The sequence below is a fragment of the Oryx dammah genome, unplaced genomic scaffold (genome assembly GCF_014754425.2).
Source record: "Oryx dammah isolate SB20612 unplaced genomic scaffold, SCBI_Odam_1.1 HiC_scaffold_3, whole genome shotgun sequence".
In the NCBI taxonomy this organism is placed as follows: domain Eukaryota; kingdom Metazoa; phylum Chordata; class Mammalia; order Artiodactyla; family Bovidae; genus Oryx; species Oryx dammah.
Genome location: NW_024070187.1, coordinates 89993538 through 90005278, shown reverse-complemented (window position 1 = coordinate 90005278; position 11741 = coordinate 89993538). Strand labels below are relative to the sequence as shown.

Here is an 11741-nt window from a genome sequence, read left to right as displayed (position 1 = left end):
CCCCCCCCCCTCCCCGCCCCGCCATTACCCCATAACTTTAAGTGACTTGGTGCTTGGTGAATGTTCCACTGACTCTCTAAGGGCGTCCTGGGTAGCTCAAATGGTAAAGAATCTGCCTGCAATGCCGAAGACGTGGGCCCGATCCCTGGGTCGGGAATCTCCTGGAGAAGGGTATGGCAAACTACTCCAGTATTCTTGCCTGGAGAATTCCACGGGCTGAGCCTAGCGGGCTACAGTCCATGGGGTCGCAGAGTCGGATGCGACTTTCACATTGACTTTCCACTAAGGAGAAGGAGGATTTAGCTTTCTTCCCTACCCTGTCTTCATTCGACACTGGCATTCGGCCTGCTTGCACATCTTTCCCCAGGGGGCCTCCCTAAAGCCGTTTTTAAAGGCTCTCGGGCGGCAGGTCACAGCACGCTTCCCGGCATCTCATCTAGGCTGTGAAGCTCCACGCCCGGTGAAGCCACAAGGCCCCCGGAAGCTAGCCGGGCCGGGGGCGTTCCCTCTCCATCCTCCACCCACTACGCCTTTCCAGCGTTCCGGCCTCTACGGCTAGGCCAGGAAAGAGGTGGAACTCCCTGATCTGGAGGCGGTTTCCTCGCCGGATTGAAAAGCGGAGTGCACCAAGTGTCGCGGGAGCAGCACCCTGGTCCCCTGCTCCCGCGACATGGCCTTCAACTTTGGTACTCCGTCTGGCACTTCAGGTACCGCTGCAGCCACCGCGGCTCCCGCGGGTGAGTGACTGCCCCGGACCCTCTCCCGGCGAGGAGGGGAGGTCTTCGGTCCGGCTCTTCCGTCCGAGAGACTCTTCGTCTTGGGAATCCTGGGGTCTCTTGCCCGCGCGAAGACTTTGGGGGCTTCGGAAAAAGGCGGGCGGCAGCCGAGCGGGCGACGGTGGCTCCTGAGGAGGCCGCGGGAGGAATGGGGGCCCAACCCGGTGCTCGCGCGCGCGGGTGGGGCCCCGCAGGCCCCTCTCCTCCTAGGGTTCGTTTCCCGCCATCCGGGAGTCGGGCTCGGAGAGACCCGAGGCGGTTTCTCTCACTCTTTGCCAAAGACCCGTCCTCCCTCCCCTCCCCGCCGCAGCGTCCGGGACTTGCGCGAACTCGTCGCGGGTTTCCTGCTGCTGGGTTCGGCGAGGATCCGGCTGGGGAGCCTGAAGCGCTGCCCTGCGGCTCCCTCGGCCCTGGCCCTTTAGCTTCTCGCTGCGGGACTGCAGGCTCCTGCCCCTTCCTCCTATCCCCGCCTCCTCGGCTTTCTTAACTCAGGTTGGAGCAAAGTCAGGGTTTGTCTTTGTTCACTTCTGTGAAACCTCCTGCAGACTCTTCTAATCCTTATCTTGCTTTCTTTTTCTTCTTTTTTCTTCCCTCTCTCCCCCTTTAAAATTGTTTCTTTGCCTGCACGCCTATCAGGATTTGGTGGGCTTGAGACTGCCAACTCCACCGCCAGTGGGTTTAATTTTGGGGGTTTCGGATTAACTGCTAATCCTGCAGTGAACTTTAATATTGGGAATTTCGGTGTTTCTACCACCTCGGCGACTCCGTTCAATTTTGGTAACAGTCTGGCAAGTGCAGGTAGATATGCGGGTCGTCTGTGTAACGAATGTTGGGAGCTGGAGTCCAAGAATATTTTGTAGTTCCAGAGTTTGAGAAAGAACAGCGACTTGTCTAATAAGGAAAGGAAAATCATTTCCTAACGTCGAATAAAAAACATTTGTATTAAGTTTTGACTCGTAAAAGATTTGGTTTGGGGAAGTCTTGCAAGTTATTATATAATATTCCTTTGTTAAATTTGCATTTGATTGAGTAGAATATACCTTCCGAGTGATATGAAATTGGAGTGGATTTTTATTTTGAGTGGAATACGTCTTCCAAATTATTAAATATCTCTTTTCAAAATATAAGTTCAACAGTCAGGCCCGTTTTCCTGGAATTCTTGGACTCCTGCAGTCATTTTTTCCCCATTTTTCCTGCATCTTTCATTGGAATTTCATTTGTCTTTGTGTTTCCTGAGAGAAACAAATCTTATACGAACAGCAGCAACCTGTCTTGTTTTTTAATCTGTATAATAATAATAATAGTGTCTTTCTTTAATAAACTGAGCAGATTAGGTTACATTTCTGTAAGATAATGTAATTATAGTAACAATTCTCAGTTCTTTACTGGATTTTTTGAGAAATGACCAGAGCAGTTTATTTTCAGATAGCACTGGCTTATAAAACGTAGGCTAGACATCTTTGCACTAAGAAAGATAATTATGAAGATTTTGTATCTATATGGATCATTTGAAGCTCATTGAAACTTATGCAAAACACAAACTATGTGTGTCTATATATATGAAAAAATTTTAAGTAGGTCTCTGTACCTTGCATACAATGGCCCTATAGAAAAGTCTTGTTCTTCAGCTGCTCGTATATGAAATTATTGTTCATATTCTCTAACATATGCCACTTATGCCCATGCCAATTATTTGCATTTGGTAATCATGATTTATTCCCTAAGACCTATTTGGAAGTCTGGCATTTTGTGCAGTCACTTGTTACTGCAATGTGAATATGACCTTGGCATTTGATTTGAAAACATTTTGAAGAATACTTGAGTATTCCAAAGATTAAACAATCCGTTATCATTACGGTATATTTAAAGTGATCACATATCACTGTTGTTTGGTATGTTTACTTTTCCTTCTTTGCTTAAAATTGGCACTGGGTAAAACAGAGACATTATTTTGAAATTTGTGTTTCCGAGCAAATCCACCCAGCTCGTAACTCAACAACAACAAATAAACCAGTTGATATTTGCTTGATTTCATGTTCATTTGGAGTTGTCAGTGTTAAGTTTTGAGTTGTGATAACTGTTTTAACTACTTTTATGTACGTTCATTAACTTAGTCTTCAGCAAAGGATTGATTGAAATTCTTGTTTACTTTTTAAATTTTATGTCCTGACAGATCCATTATTATTAATAAATATTTTTCATATTATGGAGCATGTTAAGATACCAGTGCTTTTATCGTACAGCCAATTCAGACTATATCTTAGTTTTTTTCTGTGACACTTAGAAGTAATGAAAAAGATTAGGAACAATATTTAGTATTTTAGGTGATTTTTATCAAAATGTTTGCAGTTTGCAGTACCACAGTAGAATCTACAAGTAAATAGAGTATTTGGTTGTGCCTGGATGCAACATGTAGTCTACTCTTGAATAATTTTCCCAGTCAGAATCATATGATGACTATCAATGGGCTGTGGGTTTTTTCCTTTTTGTATCTCTTATATTACAATATTAATTAATCTCTGCTCTTATGCCAGAAATATATGAGATTGAAAATTAGAATCCCAGAAAGTCTGCAGTATAACTCAGAGAGGACTAATGGTTCAAACATCTGTCTTAAAAGTCTTTTTCGGCATCTCATTGGTAATCAAAGACTGACAGTAAGGGGAGAAAAAGCAATTTTAGATAGGCTAGCATTCCACTCCACTCCTATGTCAAGTTGCATCGGTAAAGATTAATTTTGTCTTTAGATTTATCTGAAAATGAAATTTGTGTATCTGTCAGTTCCCAAACTGTGGTGCAGGGTCTGGTGATGGCTCTGCTCTCCTTTGAGGCCACTACCGCCTTTGATTTTGTTTTTCCTTATCTCTTCAAGAAGTAACATTCTTGTATAAAAGTCATTATATTGGTATATTTAATTTGAAAAGTTGATTAGTCTTGATGGAGACCAAGTAGAAATGTAAGTTAGAATATAAATTAATCCACCAAAACCAAGGTTGCAACTGGCAACACAGTCTGCCGATACGATGTTTATCACACTGTCTTAAAAATATTTGAATTAGTTGCAAAAAATCAGTTGAATCTGGGTTTAAAATTATGTAAATTTCACATTAAAAAATTAAAATTTTCTATTTCTCTTGGGGAAAATGGGAACATATAACACTACTCAACTACCATTCTCCTGTAGCAGTCATCTGCTGGAATTTAGGAACTGCTGCCATTTAAAAAAAAACTGTCCACATTGATCAGTTCCACCAGTCAGTAAACACCTAGCCTATTTTATTAATATTAACAGCCTGTGTCTTGTAGACATTTGAATTTGTAACCCCTGCTCTAAAAGTACATAGTCATTTTAGTGTACACAAACACTAACTAAATAGGCTTAACATGTTTTCTTAGCCATAACTTAATCACCTCTTTAGTTGAAAGGTATATATTGCATTGTGGCAAATACTTACATAATTTGGAAAAGAAATTACCTCGTATGTATTCAAAAATTCTTCATTTCTGTTTTATTTATGCTTTTTTAATTAGGTGGGTTTGGAGGATTTGGGACAACGTCTACCACAGCGGGTTCTGCATTCAGCTTTTCTACTCCAGCTAACACAGGCACTACTGGTAAGAAGATACCTTATATCATTTGCAGAAGAAAATGAGCTACAGATCAGATATCTTTTTTAACTTAAAATTGCTAATTTTTCATTCAAAGGATTCTTTGGTAGTACTCAGAACAAAGGTTTTGGATTTGGGACTGGTTTTGGCACGACAACTGGAACTAGTACTGGCTTAGGTACTGGTCTGGGGACCGGACTTGGATTTGGAGGATTTAATACGCAGCAGCAGCAACAGCAGCAACAGACTAGTAAGTACAGGAGGTTTTCATTTTCAGATATGAAACCGTAACAATGAAGATAATATTATTTAGTGCACTGTTCAAAACATTTGAGTAGATAACCTTTCTGGGGGGAGGAGTTATAAATATCGTATTCAACAGGATTCCAAAAGCTTCTTCTCATGTTCAAATATAATGATAGCAACTGGGGAAAAGACAGATTGGCCTGATTATGATTATAAGACCTCTGTGTTTAGTGTCATTCTATTAAAGTTTTTGTTGTTGGTAAAAATAACACAGGTATGTAAAGCTGCACAGAAATACAGCTTCATGAATTGTTTATAAGATGAATGACCTTTGTAATCACTGCCATTGTCAGGAGGTGGACCCTAACCAGCTACTTCAGAAACCCTCCACATTCTTCTCCTAGTCATTTCCCCATCAAAGGAAATAGCTTTGCCTTTTATGTTGATCACTTCCTTACTTTTCTTTACGGTTTTGTTACTCAAGTGTGTGAACAGTATTGTTCACTTTGATTTGTCTTAAATCTCTGTAAGTCCCCCTTTTTAGTTTTCTTTTTTATTTTTCAATTTGTTGATGAAATCAGATCACTTGTCCTATAGAGGTTGACAGTCAGGACTTTATGATTGCATTCCTTTTGTATAGTTAACATACCTTTATCCTCTGTATTTCTTGTAAATTGGGTTGGATCTAAGGGATTATTTATATTGATCATTCAGTTTTTTTTCGTTTGCAAGACTACTTTATAAATAGTGTTGTATTATTTTATCAAGAGGCATATAATGTCTGATTGTCTCTATTTTTTGTGATGTTACCAGCAGCCATTGGTGATGATTACCAAGATCCATTAATTCGTTGGGGGTTGCCAAATAGTATTATTCCAACTGTGTGCTTCCTTTTCCATTTATTTGTTGCAATACTCCTGTAAAGAGAAACTTCTCCTCATCTACTATTTGAATAATTATTTCCCTTTATTCCTAACTTTCAAAATAAAGATTTGGTTCCCTATCCTTCTCCAAGGTAACCTTTTTTTTTTTAATGTCAGGAACTGAAGTATTTAAATTATTTGATATTTTTCAGTCCATTGCTGTTTTCCATTTTGATGTTTAAATTGTTCCATCTTTAGCCAGTGTAAGCCTCTTCAGGTTGGTTCCCAAGTCATGTTGGTACACAAGTGTAGAATTAGTCTTTGATAGCTTCCTTGCTAGCTGGTGTGGCAGTATGTTCCAGGGTTATCTTGTATGTATGTATGTATGCTTGTATGCTTATATGCTTAGTTGCTCAGTTGTGTCTGACTCTTTGCGACCCCATGGGCTGTAGCCCACCAGGCTCCTCTGTACGTGAAATTCTCCAAGCAAGGATACTGGAGTGGGTAGCCATTCCTTTCTCCAGGAAATCTTCCTGACCCAGGGATTGAACCTGGGTCTCCTGCATTGTAGGCAGATTCTTTACAACTGAGCCACCAGGGAAGCCCTTTATCTTGTATGGATTAGTATATTTAATTATCACAAGAACTCTATGAAATAGAACTCTTACTACCTCCATTTTATAGATCCAGAGAGGTAACTGAGAGAATTGTGCCTTGTCCATACGTCTTCTGAGATGTTGTACCAGAAAACAGAGTCAGATTTCTTGACTTCCTCTCTAATGCTCCAGTTGCTTTTCTGCAGTTCGCTACCTCCTAAAATCACTTCTATTTCATTTTTCTTAGGTGACTCCATTGATTGGCTAGAATTCGCCCTACTCAGTCATTGAAGCTTAGTAACTTATTAAACATGAATTTCAAGAATTATTAACCAATAAAATGAAGAAAATAGAATTTTTCATTCTTATGTTACAAGAAAGTAATATATCTTTCTTACTCTCCTCCTGCAACAATAGGAAGTTAGATAGAAATCCAAATAGTTAAGAAGAAAGGGAAAATGAAGTTTTTTCTTTGTTTCTTGGCATGAAGTCTCTTCAACTATGTTATTATAGTTATACTTATTTGTCTTTGGAAAAATGGGAGTTTGAATCTGGTGCTGTTTATTTTCAGAATGAAAAGGGCTCATTCTCCTCTAAGTGTGTGTTGTTATTTCAAGACTCTGGGTGTATAACGTATATATACTGGCTTTATAAGGTTGCTCATAGTCTATAAGGAGAGAGAATAACAAACTTTCAATTAGATTGTCTAATAAACATTCAGTTATAAAAAAATATATGTGTGAAAGCAGTAAAATACACCATACACAGTGCTTTGGAATGTAAAGGAAAAGTCGACTCTTAAGGGACTTAGATGTTGGTCAGAAAAGGGTATTCTAGGCAGAGGGACTAACATTGACAAAGGCATGAATGCCTGGCACAGTGTGGTGAATTTGGGACCTGCTGTTGTAAGGAGTTTGAGTTTACTCTGCAAAGATTGTGAAACTTTTGCGTCATTTTTAAAAAACTCCTGTTTGTACAAAGCGCTTGCTGTCTGATTACGCTGTCTATAATATGCCTAATCTCAGTTATCTGCTGAGTTCCTGGACAGTGCTTCTTATTCATTGAGCACTTTGGCAGCTGGCTCTGAGTTTTGCTGAGTGGCTCAGTCAGTAAAGCATCTGCCTGCAGTGCAGGAGACCTGGGTTCAATTCCTGGATCGGAAAGTTCCCCTGGAGAAGGAAATGGTAACTCACTCCAGTGTTCTTGCCTGGAGAATCCCATGGACAGGGGCACAGGCTATAATTTATGGGATCTCAAGAGTTGGACACCACTTAGCGCTATCTTCTGAGTTTTGATTTTTGACTTGTGCTGTCAATCTGAGTTATTTTAGCATTCACATACCTATGTACTCAGGCAGTCATACCAACCTTTTATTCCGAAGACCTCCATTTCACTTTAGCCACAATTCTTACCTTGGACTTAGGCAACATCTGAAACTGTTCTAGTTCCATAATTCACTAATGTAAACATCCCACAACCTTTGCTCTTTAAGCCTACCTTGTCAGGTACTTTCAACATAGCTGTTCTTGGACCTTGTTTTGATTTTTAGACCACTGACACTTTCTGCACTACAATCAGCTCCTTCACTGTTGTTTCTAACTAGCTTGAGTCCTTGTCCTTCCATTTTAGTCACTCTTACCAAGATGCTAAACTTCCTTATCCTTGTATCACGTTTCCCTGAAAGAACAACCTGAAGCCTGTGTAAGCCCGGTATCTATGTAGATAACCGCTTGAGAAAATCATACAGTACAGGAAATGGAATAGTACCTCCAAATTCTTAATCACCAACCCAAGTTGGGCCCTCAACATTCCTTGGTAATCCTGTGAGGTTTCTATTTTCAGATTATTCTCCTGCTTTCCATAAGTTATTTTCAACCTTTATTCTCTTCAAATCTCAAGTTCTCTGTTCTCACTTTTAGCAGATGGCCTTGACCTCTACTTCAAAGAGAAAACAGAAGCCCTCATTGTAATTCCTTTAGCTGCCCACTGCCAGAGCTAGTCTGTCTATCTCCCTCTGTATCCATTCTTTTTCTCTTTTCGCCTGTGCTTTGGATCTCATATCCTCCCACCTTCTGGGGCCCCTTGTGCTGTAGATTATTTTCCCCAGCAGCCCCTTGCCCCATTCCACCTCTTACTCCCCACCAAAAAAAAGTCTTTAGCTTCTCTATCCAAGGATTATTCTCATCTACATTTAAACAGTCTGAAGTTTGTTTTTCTTTTAACAGTGAAAACAAAACAACTTTTATTTCATATCTCACTTCAGCTATTGCTGCCTATCACTCTCTTCTCTCCTACATAATCTACTTGGAACAGATGTGAAAGAATGGGATCCCCTGCTGCTATCTTCTGTTACCTCTTAGACTATACTGTTTGGTTTCTAAATTCTTTCTTTACCCAGGCAAGTGTGTGTGTTAGTTGATCAGTTGTGTCTGACTCTTTGCAACCTCCTGGACTGTAACCCACCAGGTTCCTCTGTCCATGGAATTCTTCAGGCAGTAATACTGGAGTGGGTATTATATCCCCTTCTTCAGGGGGCCTTCCTGACCCAGCGATCGAACCCTGGTCTCCCACATTGCAGGCAGATTCTTTGCCATCTGAGCCATCAGGGAAGCCCAATCAAGTAATTAAGGTCACTAATCTCTCAAATCCACTGAACATCCACTGTTCTTAAACTGTGAAAAAGTCTAACATACAAAAATAGAATAGTAAAATGACCCCATGGTCTACCAAATAGATTGAACAAAAATCAGAATCTACCACATTTGCTTTCTCTGTCTCCTCCCTCCTCGTCTGTTTTTGTTTTTTTTTTAATTGCTGAAGTACTTTAAAGCAAACCACAAACATATCCTTTCACCCTTATTTTACTGCATTACTGTACTTTTCTCTTTAAAACCATGGAGTCATTCCAATTCACCACTCCTTTGTATCATCTACTACCCAGGCCTTAATCAGATTACCCCTTATGTCTCAGTAAAGTTTTCTTCAGTTAGCTTGAAATCATGATCCAGAGTCACACATTTACTTTCTTGTTACATCTGTTAGTATAGAGAATTCTTTTTAGTATAGATAGTTTCTTACTTAAGGTTTCTTTCTGTTTTTTTTTTTTTTAACCTGGCTTATGAATTGTTGAAGAAATTGAACCAGTTGTGCTGTGAAATATCCCCTATTCTAGATTTCTTTGTTTCCTTGTAGACTCATTTAACTTTATGCCCCATATTTCTGGTGAATGAAGTTAGCTTTTAAGTAATAAAGAGTTAAGTTTGACTTTTTAGCATGAATACTCTGCAGGTGGTGCTGTGTGCCTCCTGTTAAGTGGCTGTCTCCTTTAGAGATGCTGAGATTGACCAGTTGGTTCAGGTGGTGAGAGCTAATCTATAAAGTTCCCCATCAGTCTTTAACCTAATGGTTTCGTTAACTGATGGTCATTACCTCAATCAGTTACTTTATTAGGAGTTGCAGAATGGTGACTTTCTAATTCTGCCCTGTCTTCCACACTGAAATTCTTCTGTAAAAGGAGTTTTTCTTCATCCCTTTCCCCCGCAAGACTGCTTGGTCACCCTGAAATAGAATTTGTATAGGAAAGGCATAATAAATTCTTTCTTTTTAATTGATAGTATTTGTAAGAAGTCTTTGGTTCTTGATTATTTCCAGTGGTATCCAAGAAGTTGAGAGTTTTCTAAATTTTTTACTTTTACTTTTAAAAATTATCATTTTGAATGCATGAGATTAATAAATTGAATATGTTTGAGTTGGTTACATTCATTATTCTTTTTGATGCTGTGATTGTCACATTTTTGGCCTCTGTGGGCCCTCAGCTTCGGTGATAATCTGGTCTTTTTTTTTCTCCTACCCTGTTGTTTAGTAGTCCATATTCATTTTGCCAGCTCATCTTGCCCTCTTCTTTGACATAGATTGCACATGCTGTTATTCTTTGCTGCTACCTCTGGCCTGGCTGACTGCTTCTTTTAGACCTTAGCTGAAGTTCTAATGGAATAGCCTTCTCTTGACCCTCCTGCCCCAGGCTTGATTAGCTGCCTCATTTAGGACTCTCAGAGCCTCTACTTCTTTGAGGCATTTATCACAACTGTGAATATTTGTTCGATATGCTCAGTTTGTTTAAAGAACCAGTCTTGTTTACCACCATATCCTTAGTTTTTGCCTCTCTGTCTGACACTTAGGAAGTATTCACTAAATATTTGTTGAATGAATACATGGTGCAAGAATAAATGAAAGTATGTATTAACATATATGTATGATATATAAAACCAGGAGACTGTATTGTCAGGAGATCTAAGGAAGAATAGTTTTTCAAGGAGGATATGTATTCTATGAAAGCTGAAGGTTTTCAGTAGCATGAGGGCCCTGCCCTGAAAAGATAGAAGTCTAATATGGTAAGGCTTTGAAAGAATCTATTAGATTTTGTTATTTGTGTTTCTCAAATGCCTACTCGCTAGTGCACTCTGAGTAGACTAGTGTGGTTGGAATCCAGTGTAAAGTGTAGATTAGTACAGATGATAGTTTGCTAATCTTACTCAAAAACTGAGGATAATAAAGCCTGGGAATTTTTTGTTGGAGGTTATAGTAAATCAGTATTCAAGTCTTCTGGCTTCTAGTCCATTTCATTACCATTTTCATAAATGCCTGTTTGGGAATTAATAATACTCATGTGGAAAGTAACAGCAGCCTCTCTTTAGCCCTGTAGAAGCCCCATTGGCCTTGTGGTACTTACGATCTTTAGAGCTGAAAGAAAACTTACATGTCATCCAATATAGTGGTCCTAAAACTTGGGTCATTTTGGTATTCATGATTTTTCGTTTATCTATGTACTATTTGTATTATTGTTAAGTAATTTTCTTTAAATCAATTTACTTTTACACATTAAATGTGTTTATTTTGAAAGAAAAGTTAATACTACTGCTATAAATGGAAAACCAGTATCACTTGCTATAAACAAACAATAATTGAACTTAAGTCCACAGGAAATATAATAGTATTAATTCTAGCTTGATACCTTTGCTTAAGCTCTTGAGTCTTAGATTTGTTCTCCCCTTTGTTAAAAAGTGAGATAAGCACATGACATGAGATGACAATTATATATATAATTAAAAGAAGTTTTTGTTATATGATTTACTGCATTTAGTGATTCCACTATTGCTTGACATCTATAGTTTCATGTAACAAGGTTATTTACTTATCTAGCACTCTGGAAATACTGATCTAACAACTCAGCCCTTCTTTAAATTGTAACACGGGGTAAGTGACTTGTCTAAAGTTACCCAGCCAGCTAAAGCTTTAGCTTAGGATTTGTCTATTTGTTGATTTTTTTTCCACTATATATTTCTTTGCACTAAGAAAAGGAAATTGTTTATTAAGCTGATATTACATAACATTGATAGAATTATTCTTTTTGCTTATTTTGTGTCCTCCAATTTGTATAAATTGTATATATATAACAGTAAATGTCGTTTAAAAAGTAATTCTGCAACTTCACAGACTTTAACCTTTTTTGGTGTGGGTCTAGTAATATCATGAATCTAATTTGTTTCTAATGGAACTGGTTGCATTAAGATGATATTAGACATGCCAGTTTGACATTATAAAGATTGTCCTAGTATATTAGTTTTCTATTATTGACGTAGCTAAATGTCACA

General features: G+C 38.9%; 1 protein-coding gene across 1 annotated transcript in view; it reads left to right on the top strand.

The window, feature by feature from the left end:
* The first annotated feature begins 523 nt into the window (after positions 1-523).
* NUP54 (nucleoporin 54) overlaps positions 524-11741 on the top strand; it is a 32561-nt gene continuing 21343 nt past the window's right edge. Inside the window, exons 1-3 of the mRNA XM_040237104.1 lie at positions 524-737; positions 4308-4391; positions 4483-4635. Of these exons, the coding sequence (XP_040093038.1) occupies positions 671-737; positions 4308-4391; positions 4483-4635 (304 nt within the window). The 5' untranslated portion in view covers positions 524-670. The remainder of the gene's footprint in view (positions 738-4307; positions 4392-4482; positions 4636-11741) is intronic.